This window comes from Somniosus microcephalus, chromosome 20 (assembly GCF_052327205.1).
Source record: "Somniosus microcephalus isolate GS21.2 chromosome 20, FLI_Smic_1.0, whole genome shotgun sequence".
Classification (NCBI taxonomy): Eukaryota; Metazoa; Chordata; class Chondrichthyes; order Squaliformes; family Somniosidae; genus Somniosus; species Somniosus microcephalus.
In genome coordinates, this window is record NC_141006.1 from 37602463 (window position 1) to 37621386 (window position 18924).

Genomic DNA, 18924 nt, shown 5'->3' on the forward strand with positions numbered 1-18924 from the left:
TTGTCCTCACCTTTCACCCCACCAGCCTCCACATTCAACGGATCATCCTCCGCCATCTCCAAAGTGATCCTACCACCGAACGCATCTTCCCCTCACCTCCCCTTTCAGCATTCCGAAGGGACCACTCCCTCTGCGACACTCTGGTCCACTCCTCTATCACCCCCACCACCCCTTCCCCTTCGCCCGGCACCTTCCCGTGCAAGCGCAGGAGATACAACACCTGCCCTTTTACCTCCACCTTTCCCACTGTCTAGGGGCCTAAACACTCCTTCCAGGTGAAAGAGCGATTTACTTGTACTTCTCGCAATTTAGTATATGGTATTTGCTGCTCATGATGCAGTCTCCTCTACATTGGGGAGACCAAACGCAGATTGGGTGACCGCTTTGCGGAACACCTCCGTTCAGTCCGTAAGGGTGACCCCGAGCTTCTGGTCGCCTGTCACTTTAATTCTCCGCTCCACTCCCACTCAGACCTCACCGTCCTCGGCCTCTTGCATTGTTCTACTGAAGCTCAGGGTAAGCTTGAGGAACAGCAGCTCATCTTTCAATTAGGCACTGCACAGCCTTCTGGACTCAACATAGAGTTCAACAATTTCAGACCATAACCTCTGCCCCTATCCTTTTTTTTCCCATGTATTATTTTTTTTCTCTCTCCCACATGGCAGCTGTCTTTCATTCTGCCAGTGCCAGTTACACTTCATCTAGAGCCATCTTTTGTTTCTTAACTTGTCCCATTACCATCTCCTTTTGCTTTGCACCATCTCTTAATCTCTCTTAATGTTTCTCAATCTCTCCTGCCTTCCATCCTATCACAGACCTTCCCTTTTGTTCTTTCCTCCCCTCCCCCCTTTCCCTGCCCCTGCACTTGCTTAAAAACCTGTTCCGTCTCCAGTTTTTTCCAGTACTGACGAAGGGTCATTGACCTGAAACGTTAACTGTGTTTCTCTCTCCACAGATGCTGCCTGACCTGCTGAGTATTTCCAGCATTTTCTGTTTTTATTTCAGATTTCCAGCATCCGTAGTATTTTGCTTTTGTATTAAAGCTTTAAGAGCTTTTCTTCTGCAGTCCCTTTCCATATGGGCGCACAGTGATAATGTTGCACTTTAGGAGGTGTAGAGCAAGAAGGCCCTGGCCTCATTTACATGTTTCTGGGACCTTTAATAAAGTTCACTTACAACACATTGCTGTCCAGCCAGAAAAAATCACGGTCCCAGTGCATTTACGGCCTTCTATCTCAGATGTCAATTTTTTGGTTCATCTCTACCCAGCATTTGTGCCACCGGTCCATTGAAGCATAAAATCTCTTTATTCCCATGTGCTCGTCGCCATTAAGTGTCTGTGAGTGGCATTGCTGACCAATTGGAAGTCACTACATGCAACAGCACCACCAGCAGGAAGAATGTCATATTGAAACACTGAATTCAATACATTTAAAGAAAGAACTTGCATTTATGTAGCACCTTTCACATCCCCAGGACATCCCACAGCGCTTCACAGCAATTAAAGCACTTTCGAAATGTTGGAATACAGGGAAATGCGGCAGCCAATTTGCACACAGCAAGCCCCACAAATAGCAATGCGATAAATGACCAGTTGATCTGTTGTTGCGGCGTGGGTGGTAAATGTTATCCAGGACACTGGGAGAACTCCCCTGCTCTCCCTTGAATAGGACTATGGCATTTTTACATCCACCTGAGAGGGCAGAATGACTCTCAGTTTACATTGCCATCAAAAGACAGCGCATCTGACAATGCAGCACTCCCTCAGTACTGCGCTGGAACGTGAGCCTACATTATGTGCTCAAGTGTCTGGAGTGGTGCTCTGAACCCGCAACCTTCTGACTCAGAGACGGAATTACTACTTCTGAGCCAAGGCTGACACTTTTAGGGAAATATATTTTATTTTTTGCGCTTCCCTGATTTTTTCATCCGTGCCTGAATAATTTACTGGCAGCATTAATGAATTTAGTTCCTCAAAGACCTCGAGATCAGGAGTAGGCACACACCGTGAACTTTGAAACCTAAAAAAAAGCCATCCATGTACCCTGTGAACCAGCAATAGGTCAGTTATCTGTAGTGCACCAGATCGCTGAGGCTCGGCAGGTCAGACTCAAAGATGCCACCAAACTCTTGGTAACTGGTAGCGTGTGCTTGCTGCCACTTACTTAGCGCCACTGTTCGACGTGTGAACATTGAGGCACCTCCGTGGTTCCAATGTTCAAAGCGTTCCTGATTTTATCTGACAAAATACGGGTTGCTGTTTGATCTCTTTGGGGGGTGTTTCAGGGGGAGGTGTATATTTTTGTAATAGAATTTTTATTTGTTTGTCCTTGTTATGTTAGATCGAAGCTCTAGAAATCATTAGCTGTCCTTTCAATTCTAGGACATTGGTGTGAATCCGTTTCAGACTACTGAGACTCCTCTCTGTTGCTTGTAAGTATTCTAAATGAAATGATCTCAACCATGGTATTTAAGGGGGAAGAGCCCACCACATAAAAATTCCCACACACTCAGCCCTGAACAGACCCTGAATGCTGCATTTTCCTCCATTTGCTAATTTTAATGGGGGGGAAAACAGACAGTAGTATAATGTGGGGAACATCACCTCATGCTCATTCTGATTTGATTGATAAAATTGGGGAACAGTCAAACGATGCCCCGAAATTGTCAGTCTCGCCCTGAGATGGCTGGTGTGGGAAATGAAGATGTCAAATTGGTGTCGTAGGAGATGCTCCTTCTGAAGGTGGATTTGACGCACTTCTGGACAGAGTAGAGGGAGCTTGGTCCAGCATCTGACCCATGCTGTAACTGAACTGGGAGTGCTTGAAACTACTGCTGGGTGCAAACGGTTAAAAAGAAATTCCAAGCTCTGAGACTGACGAGCACTTAAACTGTCCCTTAAAAAAAATCAAAGTACAACTACAACATAACCCCACTAAATCAGCAGTTTTGAGCTTTTCCGCTGCGTACTTCTGTAATCTGTAGTCAAATAGGAACTAAGCCATGAACACTAAAATGCCACTGGCTTATGGCTGCTTTCCAAATAAAATACGTAAGCCATTCTAAGTGGTGTGGATTTCAAACCCCAGGGAGGCATTTCATGCTAGTGGCACCTTGCTTACAACTATGCAGCATTACAGAAAACATTCTCTGTCCCAACACGTATAGAAATGACTACCCCCCAGACACACCCCATAATAGTGCGAGGAAGTAACATGAGTAAAACTGAAGCCCAGCCAATAGATTCTCAGGGTGCGGAGATCATCGGAACCAGATCTGCTTTCAGCTAATTCTACTCCGTGTTTGAGCGAGGCTGTGGATCTGGGACGCTGTAGCTGCTGAATTCTCTGGTAAGTTTTTCTGAACACACTTTCAGCCGTGTACTTTAAATTTTCCACCTTTTGCCCAGTCCCAATTCAGACGTGGAACAAGATAGAAGGGATGACCCTGCCTTTTGAGCCCTGATGTTTGTTTTAGCTGGTGTTGTAAATTCCTTTAAACTCCTTAATAACTAACATCACCACATGACGAGGTGCAAAAGTAAGCGGGGAATAGAAGATCTCTATTTTACTGGACTCGTAGTATCTGATTGACATTTTAAGAATATCCAGGCAGTCTTCTCAAAAACCAGACTGTCCAGTGAAACACAAGGGAAGCCTGTACATCTGGAAGTGTACTTACAATTCATCAACCGTAAAGTATCTCCTGAAACACAAAGAAAGGCCAATCGTGTGAAGGCTTTTGCCCTTTTTTAACTTCTTATCTTTTATAACAGTATTCACTGGGGTGAGACGGAGTGCTAATAAGAGAGAGGGGCTGTCAGAGAAGCTCAACAGCAGTTGAACAGATACCAAAAGAATACTCCAACTAAATTTAAGCAGAGATGCTCCAAAAACAAACCCCACTGGCTGGTTTGTTACCTTCTCATCCATACCTCATGGGAACCGAGGCCTGGTCAGGAATTGACTATGTGTTAGATAAGGGGCATGAAACATCTGCTGACTATCACTCTGTGGCATACTGACCTTGCTATGCTAACATGCGGTGCCATAAAGCCACTCAAATGTATATATTTGTAAAGGTTACCCCTAACAGCGTCAGCCATGGCTCAATGGGTAACACTCTCACCTCTGGTGTCAGAAGGTTCTGAGTTCAGGTCCCACTCCGGAGACCAGTGTCCTGACCAATATTTATCCCTCAATCAACACAATAAAAACAGATTATCGTGTCCAAACTCACACCAAGTCCCATTCGCCCAACACCCCTGTGCTCGCTGACCTGCATTGGCTGCCGGTTAAGCAGCACCTCATTTTCAAAATTCTCATCCTTGTTTTCAAATCCCTCCATGGCCTCGCCCCTCCCTATCGCTGTAATCTCCTCCAGCCCCACAACCCCCAGAGATATCTGTGCTCCTCTAATTCTGCCCTCTTGTGCATCCCTGATTATAATCGCTCAACCATTGGTGGCCGTGCATAAAGCTCTGGAATTCCCTGCCTAAACCTCTCCGCTTCTCTACCTCTCTTTCCACCTTTAAGATGCTCCTTAAAACCTACCTCTTTGATCAAGCTTTTGGTCATCTGCCCTAATTTATCCTTATGTGGATCGGTGTCAAATTTTTGTCTTAAAATACTCCTATGCAGCGCCTTGCGTTAAAGGCGCTCTATCAATACAAGTTGTTATTGGGCATTATCACATTGCTGTTTTTGGGAGCTTGCTGTGTGCAAATTGGCTGCCGCATTTCCTACATTACAACAGTGACTACACTTCAAAAAGTACCTCATTAGCTGTAAAGTGCTTTGGGATGTCTTGAGATTGTGAAAGGCGCTATAGAAATGCAAGATTTTTTTCTCAGCAGGCAGTCCATCAGTTTAAATCATTTGTTTAGTATATGTTTGATGGGGTAATGACAAAATAGACTGCTGCATCATTTATTACCGATTGTTTAATTGTATTTTAGTTTAAAAGAAACTAAACAATACCTTAAGAAAAAGCACTCCAGCAGCCTGCTACAAACTGAAGTCATCCTGATCGCTAATCTGATAGCGCATTTTGCCAGGCAGATTTGAACCAACTAAAATAAATACACCCTAATACTTGGCATCTCCCCTTTAATTGATGGAGGAGGCTGAAACGACCTTTGCTCAAAATATTCTCTCTGCCTTTCAGATCACTCACCATCAAGACAGGAAACCAGCCTGTTCAGAGACCTCTGTAAATGCTCCTTTAAAGCTGGCTGACAGACAGTGTATGCATTCCTCTGGCTGTGGTTCAGCTGTGGGCCTGGAGTACAGTTTTTTTGTAGAAAGAAAGAAAAGAAAGACTTGCATTTCTATAGCGCCTTTCACGGCCACCGGACGTTGCAAAGCGCTTTACAGCCATTGAAGTACTTTTTGAAGTGTAGTCACTGTTGTAATGCGGGAAAGTGTTGTAGTGTAGAACCAGAAAAGTGCCTGTGTTTGGTGGGTTGGGAGACTTGCACGCAGTTGACGATTTTCTCAATAACACTGTTTGATACTGTTGTGGCCGATTTAAACTCTTATCAAGGGGTATAGATGGTGTGTGAATGAAGCTCCCTCCGAGTGTTTCTTTCTCTCTTGCTCTAAAGATCACCTGCTCAGCATTCAGTGAGTGGGGCTTATTTTAATATTATTCTCACTGTCAGCTGTTATGCTGCCCACCACTGGCAACATCCTCACTTATCCCGGACAGTCGCCTATATCGGGCAAATGGCCCTGACCCTTTGCCATCACCGTCGGCGTCAATTACAAGGGTGCCGCTTAAACCGTATTAAGCGTGCCAACTATCTCGGGCAGTTCAAGCAGCTGCTCGCTCCTTGTTAAAGTGCAATTACCAGTAGTTCAGGCCTCCAGTCACCCCCCACGCACCCTATGGACTCTAGAACTCCTGCGATTGCTGCTGACAAACATTTGCATGCTGTAGTGATGAAACTGTTTATAACGCTGCGTATGTCAGCTGAGTCAGAAGGTCGTGGAATCAAGTCCCACTCCAGAGACTGGAGCACATCATGTAGATCCGCACTTCAGTGCAATACTGAGGGAGTGCTCCACTGTCGAAGATGCTGTCTTTCAGATGAGACATTAAAAACCACGGCCCCATCTGCCCTCTCAAGCAAATGTAAAAGATCCCGTGGCACTATTTCAAAGAACAGCAGGGGAGTTCTCCCCGGTGTCCTGGCAAATATTTATCCCTCAACCAACATCACCAAAACAGATTAACTGGTCATTTTCACATTGTTGTTTTGGGGACCTTGCTGTGCTCGAATTGGTTGGCGCGTTTCCTACATTACAGCAGTGACTGCACTTGAAAAGTACTTCGGGACTTTGTGAAAGATGCTATAAAAATGCAAGTTATTTATTTTCTTCAGCCTCGTTCAGCTCAGTGGCTTTGATACCTGTACAGGTGAAAAGAAAGAATTGCATTTCTATAGCATCTTTCACGATCTCAGGACATCCCAAAGTGCTTTACAGCCAATTAAGTATTTTTGAAGTGTAGCCATTCTTGTAATGTAGGAAATGCGGCAGCTAATTTGTGCACAGCATGCTCCCACAAACTGTAATGTGATAAAGACCAGGTAATCTGTTTTAGTGATTTTGATTGAGGGATAAATAATGGCAAGGACAGCGGGGATAACTCCCATGCTTTTCGTCGAAATAGTGCCATGGGATCTTTCACGTCCACTTGAGAGAGCAGACAGGGCCTAGGTTTAATGTCTCATCAGAAAGACAGCACCTCCGACAGTACTGCACTGGAGGGTCAGCCTAGATGCTTGCCGCTTAAGTCGCTGGCGTGGGACTTTGAACCCACAACCTTCTGAATCAAAGGCAAGAGTGCTACCAACTGAGCCATGGCTGACAGGGAATCATAATCTTGAGCTACGAAGAACTGGATTTATTTCCAAAGCATACTCCCTGTGCTCTTCACTTATGGTACGCTGTACTGTAATCATGTTGAATATTTTACAGCTGGGAGCGGGAGCGGAGTGGAGAGAAGGTCAATGCGCTCTGTAATGAACAATCAGAACAGCTGATACCTGGACGATAGCAAAATACTGCAGATGTTGGAAATCCGAAATAACAACAGAAAATGCTGGAAAAACTCAGCAGGTCAGGCAACATCCGTGGAGAGAAATTTGAGTTGACGTTTCGGGTTTGACCCTTCTTCAAAACTGGAGAGAAAAGGAACTAGATCGAAGGCAGGGCTGCGATCGGACAAAAGAATAAAAGAACCAAAAGAAGTAAAAGAGATTAGAAGCTAGACGAGATGGTAATAGGCTGGGATTAGGTGTAAAGCTGATACCTGGAATTCTTTTAATGGATCTACATTCACCAAAACATGCACCTGTGCTGCAATGGCAAGTGTCATTAGATAGCACATGTCCCGCACCACTTTACACAGCCAGCTCCAGAATCTCGACCATCAGATTACACCTGCCACAGCGTAAAGCGGGCAAATCGCATTGGCACCAACATGCCCCGCCATAAGCGGTGGGGACTGTACTAGAATTTGAACCAGAGTGAATGAAATGCAATATACCTTCCATATAGATGAGGAAGCTGCTGAGTGAGGGCATGAACCAGGTCCTGCCAGTTCACAGTGTTGAGCCTTGGTGCTCCAGTGTACGGCAGCACCTCATCAACACTGATCCTTCCGAACAATGGTTGTTGGGTAGGAGTATGCTTGAAGGCACACTGCAAGCGGCTTTAGAAATAGGTGCATACACATTTCATTCCATTCACCACCCAATGGGTTTACTGACCTTTAAAAGACCTGGCCAACCCTGCTTACATATATCGCCAAAACATTAGCAGTTTCTCTTTTTGTTAATTCCATTTAGGAACATAGGAACAGGAATAGACCATTCAGCCCCTCGAGTCTGTTCCGCAATTCAGTTAGATCATGGTTCATCTGTATCTTACCTCCATGGTTACATAACCCTTAATACTCTTGCCTAATAAAAATCTAATAATTTCAGTTTTGAAATTTTCAATTGAACTAGCCTCAACAGCTTTTTGGGGAGAGAGTTCCAGATTTCCACTAACCGAATGGCCGAGCTTTAATTTTAAGGCTATGCCCCCTTGTTCTGGACTCCCCCACCAGAAGAAATAGTTTCTCTCTATCTACCCTATCAACTCCTTTAATTATCTTAAACACCTCAATTATTTCACCCCTTAATCTTCTATATTCAAGCGATTAGAGGCTTAGTCTATGCAGCCTGTCCTTATCATTTAATGCTTTATGTGCTGGTATGAGTCTGGTGAATCTGCGCTGCACCCACTCCAAGGCCAATAGAACCTTCCTGAGGTGCAGTGCCAAGAACTGAGCAAAGTGCCCTAAATGGGGCCTAACCAGAGCTTTATATAACTGCAACATAACTTCCACCCCTTTGTATTCCACCCCCTTTAAGATAAAAGCCAACATTCCATTAGCCATTTTTCATTATTTTTTGTACCTGTCCACTAGCTTTTAGTGATTTCTGTTCTTGGACCCCTAAAGCTCTCTGCTCCTCCACAGTTCCTCGCTTCTCGCCATTTAGAAAATACTATGATCGATCTTTCTTAGGTCCAAAGTGGATGACCTCACACTTTCCCACATGGAACTCCATCTGCCACCGTTTTACTCACTCACTTAATCTATCGATGTCCTTTTGCAACTTTCTGCTCCCATCTACACGATTTGTTGCGCCACCTAACTTCATGTCATCAGCAAACTTGAATATATTGGTTCTGTCCTTTCGTAGTGGTTTGTGCTTCGAAACACTTTTTTTTCTTCTGAACATAATTTTAGAACAGAGAAGGAACTTTTGCATCTCCTAGCAGGGCAAGCAAAAAGTTAGCACAGAATGGTTTGGGTCTCATTCAAAAACAAAGCAGTTGACAAGCTTGCCACTAGCAATTTGTATTTCTCTCTCCATCACCTCTCTTCACTCACACTCCTCTTTTCCTGGCTCCTCCATTTCTTTGTGACCTTCTCATTTACCTCACTGACCAGTTCCTCATCTACATAAAAGATGCTGGTTCTTTTTAAAATTAATTCCCACTGATTAAAGTTCAAGTAGTAGCTCTTTAACAGTGAAAATGTCATTTCAAAATCAGCTCCACTCCTCAAACCCCAAGTACTTCAAGAATGCTTTACCAGCTGTGACTGGTTATCTGGGAGTGACTTATTATGGGCTAGATTTTCGGGGGGCCGTCAGGCGGGGTTTCAGGCATGTGGGGGGGGGGAATCCCGAATTTGGGGGTCCCGCCACCATCCCGCCCAAAACCCTGCCCCACGTAAGTTTCAGGGGCGGCGGGTACCCGCCCCGCACTGGGACCCGCCGAAACCAGGCGGGAAGGGATTAGTGCCAATTAACAGGCAGTTTTTAGCCTAATCCCTATTTTGAGGGGATTCGTGTGGGTTTCCCGATGGCTCCAAACCACGCCAGGTAGAGCAGGTGGGCCGTCGGGTTGAAGGAGTTGGAGGGGGTCGCGATGCCGGCGCTCAGGTGAGTGATGGGTGCATGAGTGCAAACGTAAGTGTGTTTGGTGTGTCTAAAGTGTGCAAAGAACTTTTACTTACCTGTACTTACCTTAGCAGCCTTTCTTCCTGTAGCCGTCGGGAGTGCATCACTCAGCCGGAACTGAAAGCTGAACGGCTGCGATCTGTCAAAAGTGACAGCCTTCAGCTTTGAGTGCCGGTAAGAGTTCTAACTGAGTCTGTGCAGAATGACTCAGCTTAGAACTCAGAGCGTCAGTGTTTCACAGCTTCAAACAGCTGTGAGACACTGATATTTCATCTGTCAAGAACTCTTGACAGATGAAATTTCAGTCTGTGACGTCACCTGTTGCCGGGTGGCCCTTAATCGGCCTGCTGAGCCCACTGGGCGGGCTCAACAAGGTCAATCAAGGGAAAATCGCGCGGATTGGCCGGACGTCAAAGTAGGCAGGTCAAAAACCCGAAAGGGGAAGTCCCGCCTTCTTCCCGACAGGTTCGGCAAAATCTACCCCATTATGTCATCAAGAATCGTGCAAATCTCTGCAATTTTTGCACCTTCTAGTCTAGCGATCAGAATCGATGCTAAAAATCTACTCACATTCGTATCATCCATTCATTTCATTTTTGTAAAGGCTTGAATTTTGTCAATGCTCAATTTTCTTTTCTCCATTGAAAACAACTCCAGCTCCATAAATCTATCCTTATCATTTTGATTTTTAAATCCTGGATCCAACCTTGTCTTTCTTCTCTGTACCCTCCCTAATACATCATCATCTTTTTGAAGGTAAGGCGACCAACTCTACAGTTTTATCGATCTCCTCGCATCACGTTCTGTGGATCCTGCCATTACTCTCAATAGGCCCGCAGTAGACGCTGGATGCAAAGTAAAGTTCTCGTTGTAGTAAAAACAGAAAAAGCTGGAGAAACTCAGCAGGTCAGGCAGCATCTGTGAAGAGAGAAACAGAGTTAACGTTTCAGGTCGATGACCTTTCGTCAGAACTGGAAAAAAGCAGGAAATGGAACAGATTTTTAAGCAAGTGAAGAGGCTGGGAAAGGGGAGGGGATGAAAGAACAAAAGGGAAGGGCTGTGATAGGATGGAAGGCAGGAGAGGTTAAGAGACATTAAGAGATATTCAAGGCAAAAGGAGATGGTAATGGAACAGGTTAAGAAACAAAGGATGGTTCTAGATGAAGTGTAAATTGCGCTGACAGAATGAAAGACAGCTGCCATGTGGGGGAGAAGAAAAAAAGACAAAGAGTGTGGATAAAAAAAATATATATATATATATATATGATAGGGGCCAAGGTTATGGTCTGAAATTGTTGAACTCTATGTTGAGTCTGGAAGGCTGTAAAGTGCCTAATCGAAAGGTGAGGTGCTGTTCCTCGAGCTTACGCTGAGCTTCCGTGGAACAATGCAAGAGGCCGAAGACGGTGAGGTCCGAGTGGGAATGGAGCGGTGAATTGAAATGACAGGTGACCGGAAGCTCAGGGTCCCCCTTACGGACTGAATGGAGGTGTTCCGCAAAGCGGTCACCCAATCTGCATTTGGCCTCCCCTATGTAGAGGAGACCACATCGTGAGCAGCGAATACAGTATACTAAATTGCAAGAAGTACATGTAAATCGCTGTTTCACCAGGAAGGCGTGTTTGGGGCCCTGGACAGTGGGAAGGAGTGAGGTATAAGGGCATGTGTTGCATCTATTCTTTTTGTATTCTCGTTGTAGTACCTCGTTTCCCTTGGGACCCTGGAGGAGATTTTTTTATCTCATTGGTTTGGGTTGGACTCAAACCCAAGTCTCGAGGTGAAGTGACTTTCTGAGGGAAATTTGAACCTTGCTTGCCTGGTGAGAATCTGGCACGATCGGGTTGGCCGCTCGTTCACACATCGCCCACTGTTACTTTCCGTTGACCATTAATGCAAAGTAAAATCAGGCAGGTATAAAATGGACAGCCGATCTGATCGCGTCAGTTTTCTACAGGACAAATTCAGTTAAAATTGCCCCTCTTCTGTGTTTGTGGTGTCACTGTGCCACCCATTCTGTTCACCGCTATTCATATTTCATAGATCCTGCTTACTAGTTAATCAGATGAAGAGATGAAAAGCAGCTATTATACCTTTTGTTGTTTTTGTTTTAGATCGACGAGTTAATACATTCCAGGTGCCATGGACTGGGGCACGCTACAAGGTGTGCTCAGTGGAGTGAATAAATATTCGACCGGATTTGGACGGATCTGGCTGTCTGTAGTCTTCATCTTCAGAGTGTTGGTCTATGTGGTGGCAGCAGAAAGTGTGTGGGGCGATGAGCAGAGTGACTTTGTCTGCAATACCTTGCAGCCTGGCTGTCCAAACACTTGCTATGACCAGTACTTCCCCATCTCCCACATTAGGCTATGGGCTTTGCAGCTAATCTGTATCACTACACCTTCACTGTTGGTTGTCTTGCATGTGGCCTACCGAAAAGGGAGGGAGAGGAAGCACAGGTTAAAACATGGAGAGAATTCTTCCAAACTATATAAAAACACAGGGAAGAAACACGGTGGGCTCTGGTGGACCTATTTGCTCAGCCTGGTGTTTAAAACTGGTTTTGAAATCGCTTTCTTGTATATACTTCACCATATTTACAATAGTTTTTATTTGCCACGTCTTGTCAAGTGTTCTATGTTCCCTTGCCCAAATGTAGTTGATTGTTTCATTGCCAAGCCAACTGAGAAAAGGATCTTCACATACTTCATGGTTGGAGGGTCAGCACTTTGCATTGTCCTCAACATTTGTGAAATACTTTACCTAATTTGCAAACGATGCTTCCGATGCAGTAACAGAAAATATGGGAAGGAAGAGGTGAGCATATCAAAAGCAAAACGAAAGCTGATTTGTAGACAAGATATTGAGAAACACAATAGCCAAGTAGATTGTAACCATGTGGTCTAACAGTCAATGTTGTAAATCAAAATCAAAATAATTATCTATTATATGCTTTGGAAAAGCATAACATGAACAATAGCTGCTTGGTGCTTTTACCAATAAGAGATACCGTGCCGGTAAACAAATAGTACTAAGATGCAAGTACTGCACAAAGCCACCTGTATCAGACAGGCCAAGAATGAATAAAATTCACACCAAACTGAGTAGTACTTTCACCTTTCTTTGTCTGTTGAAATGCTTCTCACGGCATCCTGGCATGATGACCAAATACAACCTGCAGCTTCAATGCAGTGCTTGGGACAAGTGTTTGAGTTATCTCCAGTTCTGTAAGGTTTTCAAATCCACGTCTTTATGAAACTGTACCAAAGGCATGTCACCACTGGAGCAACAGGGACAGTGTTGGAATTTGCATTATCATTGGACCAGCAGGGACATGGACAGAACCTATTCACCATTAGGCAGACGATCAAGATAATATATTCACCAACAGACTAAACAAGGACATGGGCATAGTGTGCATCACCACTAGGCAAGCAAAGTGATGGGCAGAGCACATATCACCACTGCAGGTGCTTGAGTTATGGCACTACAGCCATGAGTTGAAATTTGTTCAGACAAGAATAACAACTGATGTAAGGGTCCTTGAACTATCACAAGGAAATGGAGAAGTATTGCGAGTGATTATGATCAAAGCCATTGATGTGTATTTTTCAGGAAATAATGGACAGAATTGCATAATATGATACCCCAAATGCCAGTAGAAACCCCAGAAAAGTCTCTCCCGACCCATTATTATGCTTGCTGCAGCGTATTTTTCCAGCAAACTGTGGCATAAATTCGTCGCCAGCAGAACGGGGAGCACAACAGTAACTTACGCCGTTCGCCGCCAATATCGCCATTGCAGTGAATTCCAGTCCGTAGTTTGGTCCAGAAAGTTGACGTCGTACCACTGCCATTCTCGAAATTTAGCCATTCAGAACCACAGCCAGTTAATAAAGCTCGCTTACCACTAGCGTCTTATGTATATTGTACCATGTACACTCTATACTATGAGCATATCAACATGTTGCAACCAAAGAACAATTTCACTCAAGAAAAAGAAACTGCCATGCTTAACTCTACAACATGGACTGTGGAGAATCATAAGAAAAAGTGTGAATGCTGGGATCTGAAAGAGAAAGGTATAACTGTCCGCCACCAGAATTGTCTCCTAATGAAATACTCAAGTCTGTATTCAACAGTGTCCATTCAATGTTTGTATCAAAAGGTATCAGAGTTCGCCTTGGTGTCTGAATTTGACACACTATGAAGGCAAAGACTCTCAAAACATATATATTGAATTGTTTTTTTTCTGCCTTATTGTTATGTTATATGTTATATTTGAATGCACATTATGAAGAAAATGAAATAAAAATATTAAATATTTAAACACAAGTCATAAATAGAAATTGTTTTTGATCAACCAGAATCCTGAAATTTGCAGAAATCTATCACCACGTTTAAGTGTCTCCAACCAGGCTACTGAGAATTCTACACAGGTAGAATTGTTTGCTCAATCTCTGTTTGCACATGCTCTTCGTATAGGGACATACTTACCTACATCCAGAGAGCTTAGGCATAGGCTGGCAACAGCAAAGGCTTAGGAACCCCCAAAGTGTAAGAAGAGATACTGCTGGAATTTAACCAATAAAATCCCTGCAGTTTTACAGCGTAGAGCACCAGTAAGCTTCTCATTGCTTGTCCCTACCCATTCGGACATTGGCTTACAGAGTTATTTGGAGTTAGGGAGGGAGAACCCCAACCCCTGGTGATAGGTCCACCACCCCTAGGTCCCATAATGAGCCAGGGTGGCTGAACAATCACCAACAGTGCCTTGGAGCAATCTTCCACCATCAGGTGTTATAAAGCACCCAATTCCACCCCAAAGAGTTACCTAAAGGAGGATGGTCACTAGTAGGTCATTAGACAACTGACACGCATGGGTTTGAAGCCACACCAGATGGACTCCTCATGAGTGGCTTGATAAACAACACAACTTAAAATGTATGAGCACATTGCTACCATCCTTCTGACCACAGGATGGACACCATCCCAGTTCCGATTGAATTGTGGTTGCACCAGTTGGAGTTGCAGAGTTTCAGCAGCAAACACATCTTAAGTGCTACAAGCTTGACTTACTTTGGGACTCTGCTGTCTTTGAAGAAAGCCAAAAAAGACCAAAGTGTATAAGTAAAACATTGGATGCAAACTTAATTAGCTTAGTGTCATGGAGGATCCGTCACATTTGCATGTCCTCTGTACTGCACATTTAAGGTTTTTATCAATTATATATAAAATGCATCTGAACAATTCCTGTTGTGTAACACTTCCTGTTGTGCCACTGTTTATCTGCCACTTTTTTTCTTGTCAGTCACATCTGTGTCATGCCATTTCCATCACACTTTTCTGTTGCCTTTCTATTGATTTTACTTACTTCTGTTTCAGTCTTGCATACTTAGGAGTTAGATTTACACCTTTATCACCCGGGCATAGTACAGAGAGGAAAATCGAATGGGGAGGATCACAAGCCTGTAACGGAGCCTATCCAATTTTCCGCACACATCCATCTCCAGTCTAAGTGCTGCTGTAGGCATTCCAAGCCTTTCAGGTAATTTTTTTTTTAAACTCCCCCCGCTGTTCCAGCTGTCACTGAAGACCCAAACACTGTCGCTGCCACCATGAGCCACTCCCATTATTCTGGCCTCCCCCACCCCACTGTTGGCACCACCTCAAGCCTCAGCCTCCACCCCACCCTGCTCCCTGCCACTTTGGGGCTTGATGCTCCTCCCTTGTCTGCTGCACTTGCCACCCTGTGGCATTTGGTCTTTGGACCTTGGTTGCTGCACTTGCTGCTCAACCCCTGCCGCACGCCCCCCCTCTCCCCAATCTCTGTGGCCCTGTCCCTATTCCTGTTTCAATGGTTGCAACATTCCCTTGTGGCCTGTTGCTTCTTCTTCTCTGGTTTCCCAACACTAAGCTGGAAAGCTGACAATCTGTATTCTGAAGTATTTATTGAGATTTATTGTTATTTAGATCACAATAAGTGTTTAAAAAATCAAATTTCTGGTTTCCCAGCTTAGAGCTTTCAGGTCAGGCTGGTGGTATTCATAATGCAACAAATTGCAAGTAAACAACAGAAAATAACATCCCCGACCCAAGAGGAGGAGCTGGGCATTCATAAGTCGCTGCCCTCAATAACTGCAATTAGTCTCGAATTGACTGCAAGGTGCGTCTAAATACAGCAATTGGACTTTGTGGCCTTAAAGAGGTAGAGCAAGTTTTTTTTTAATTCGTTTATGGGATCTGGGCATCGCTGGCAAGGCCAACATTTATTGCCCATCCCTAGTTGCCCTTGAGAAGGTGGTGGTGAGCCACCTTCTTGAACCGCTGCAGTCCATGTGGTGAAGGTACTCCCACAGTGCTGTTAGGGAGAGAGTTCCAGGATTTTGATCCAACGACGATGAAGGATCGGCGATATACTTCTAAGTCAGGCTGGTGTGAGACTTGGAGGGAAATTGGAGGTGGTGGTGTTCCCATGCGCTTGCTGCCCTTGTCCTTCTAGGTGGAAGAGGTCACGGGTTTGCGAGGTGCTGCCGAAGAAGTCTTGGTGAGTTGCTGCAGTGCATCTTGTAGATGGTACACACTGCAGCCACGGTACGCCAGTGGTGGAGAGAGTGAATGTTTAAGGTAGTGGATGGGGTGCCAATCAAATGGGTTGCTTTGTCCTGGATGGTGTCGAGCTTCTTGAGTGTTGTTGCAGCTGCACTCATCCAGGCAAGTGGAGAGTATTCCATCGCACTCCTTACTTATGCCTTGTAGATGGTGGAAAGGCTTTGGGGAGTCAGGAGGTGAGACACTTGCCGCAGATTACCTAACCTCTGACCTACTCTTGTTGCCACAGTATTTATGTGGCTGGTCCAGTTAAGTTTCTGATCAATGGTGACAGATCTACATTAGCCACAGAAGAATGCAATGTGATGTAATGGGCCGTATTTTGCTGTGAAAATAATGTTGTGGTGTAGCACCAGCTTTCTGGCCATTTTTGTGAATCATATTTTATATCCAAAACCCCAAGAAAAGACTGTACTGTTGGGCAAGCTTGTGGGAGTGGCTTAGGGAATCGGATTGCAAGCCAGGCCAACCTGACTAAGGTGCATTCGTATGCAAACGGACATCTCACACTGACAGGCTGAGAGAAAGGGAACCCAGGCTGATTGACATCATCGCCATCTAACATGATTACTGGGAACAATATCCTGAGAGGTAACTCAGAGACACTATCAATAAAGCACAGTCCCAGCCGAAACTGGTGGAAGGCAGGAGATGGCCAGGCCATTGTCTTCCCGGAGATAAGCCAGTTAAGCAAGTTTGGTTTGAGATTGAAACCCATTACCTGCTAATGGGGGCCAACAACTCAGGAAACGACAGACATCCAGTAATCAGCACTCATTGTCTCTCCAGGTGCCAGGCCTGGGAGTGGGGAAACGGAATATAATTTTTGTAAGAATTCGCAATAATTTACAGTTCTGAAGATTAATTTTTTTTGATTAAAGAATCCCTGGGCAATGTGCCTTTAAATTTCCAGGGATAAAAATGGCCGTCAGACCGCATGGCCGAAGACAAAGGGACTTGGAAGCAGCTTGTGTGTGTGTCTGTGAAAAAGGGGTGATCAAAGATGGCTGCCCGACCTCATGTCAGGACACAGAGACAATCGACATGAAAAAGGAGGATCAAAGATGGCTGACTAAACTGCCAACCAAAGGCAGTTCGGGGAGTTCCCTCCCTGCAGAGACAATCGATGTTTGTTTACAGGAACTGCTACTTTGTGTACACAAGGGATTATCCACTTCAGACTGTGGTTTCGGGTGACCACAGAACAATGGCCTTCTGTTTACACTCCTCCCAAGCTGTTTACATAGTAATACAGCTCCATTCAAAACCCATCAGGATGAATGGAAATGGTTCAATAGCCCATCACACACAATGAAGACACATCCAAACTGCAGCTTTACATTCAAAGCTCAGCACAGAAGAGACATTTGAACTAAGAAAAGGAACAGTCTAAAATGAATGGGTTTGGATGAATCACCCATTACTGGACAATGGGGCAGTTGGATCCCTTTTGTTTTAGCCCAGAAACCTCCGGAGCTGGGCGGGCCCCAAATGGGGGTATAAAAGATAGCTTCCCAGAAGCTCTCTCTCTCTCTGGCCTTGCCTCCGTGTGCCTCTACAGCATGGGAGTCTGCCTGTGGAAGCGAAACACCAGCAACTTACTTTTAAAACACTGGGGTGTTTTTCACTTCGGGGCAGTGAAGATCTAAGTTCGCAGGGCACGGAGCTGGCATTGCAGTGGTGAGCATATATTTTTCTGGCCTTCCACAAGGCAACTTAGGATAGGCATAGGGGTGGGAGTAAAGTGGGAAATTTCGTTACAACTGTGATTTTAGTTGATTTTTCCTCGTTGTGTCCGTTTCTCCTCCCCTATTTACGCAAGACAGTGTTGCACCTAGCAGAGAAGTGCTATAGTGAACATTGAATTCGGTATTTAAAACTGTATTAAAAGGGAGTAGCTGTTTTAAAGTACTGTATGTAAAACTGTATTAATAGGAGTGTTGCATCAAGCTGTAGTGCTGTGGTGAACGCTGTTAGCTGTTTTAAAGTAACTGTATTAAAGTGCTGTTTTTAAGTAAAAGCCACTAAGCTAAGGTGCTGTAGTGTGCAAAGGGTTTTTAAGTAAAAGGTACTGTGTTACACTGAGCAGGGAGCCCTCTAGTGGACACTAAGTGTACTGCATTTAAGCAAAAGTGTTGTACCAGGCATAAGGGCCATATCGATTTTTCTTTCTTTTGTTTTCAATAAATACTGGCCTGTTTTGCACCCAAACCATGAGTCACGTTGTTTTCTGTCTATATCGCCACCGAATAAGTCCGGGGGTCAGAACTCAGGAATAGGGGAGCGCTTCAAAACCGCAAGGGGGTCCCTGGAGCAGCTCAGAGGCTTCTGACTGGCCAGAGACAAATAACCCCAGCCCCACTATTAATTCCTTACAAAATGGCGACTGCAGCAGAACCCTCGGCAACGGTGTGCAATGTGGCAGACAGTGGTTTGGGTCTGGAAAGAGCAGCCGTTATTGGGTTTCTTTTTATCCCACTGGTTTGTTTGTGGTTAGGTTCCCGCAGGCTTGTGGAGGTTACCCGCAGGCTTAGGGAAGCCAGGGCAGAGAGTTGGGATAGGGAAAGGGAGGTTGAAGAATACCAGGCCAAGGTAGAGCGCCTGGTAGTTCAGTTTAGTGAGGCCAAGAGCAATGAGATGAGGGTGCGGGAGGAGAACGCTCGCCTCATACAAGAATTAAAAGAGCAGGAGGAAAAGGTTAGGGAGATAGAGGCAGCATATAAGCTGGCCTGAGAGCAGGGGTTTGAGGAAGCAGATCATGGCCCCTGTAGGGCAGAGATAGAAAGCCTTAA

The 18924-nt window shown here is 44.9% G+C and overlaps 1 protein-coding gene and 1 long non-coding RNA gene across 3 annotated transcripts; both read left to right on the top strand.

Moving 5' to 3' along the window:
* The first annotated feature begins 3082 nt into the window (after nt 1-3082).
* On the top strand, nt 3083-13855 carry LOC147103122 (gap junction beta-3 protein-like). Of its 2 annotated transcripts, XM_085962441.1 has the most exons (3): nt 3083-3350; nt 6984-7124; nt 11635-13855. In XM_085962441.1, exon 3 carries the CDS (start codon nt 11663-11665, stop codon nt 12425-12427), a length of 765 nt encoding a protein of 254 aa, XP_085818567.1. In that variant the 5' UTR covers nt 3083-3350; nt 6984-7124; nt 11635-11662; the 3' UTR covers nt 12428-13855. The 2 variants fall into 2 exon arrangements, with proteins under 2 accessions (XP_085818567.1, XP_085818568.1); XM_085962442.1 differs by lacking the exon at nt 6984-7124.
* Nucleotides 13856-14909: 1054 nt separating this feature from the next.
* LOC147103123 (uncharacterized) lies at nt 14910-18337 on the top strand. The gene is made up of 2 exons (XR_015072897.1): nt 14910-15068; nt 17046-18337. It is a non-coding gene; the product is annotated as an uncharacterized LOC147103123 (long non-coding RNA).
* Nucleotides 18338-18924: the final 587 nt, after the last annotated feature.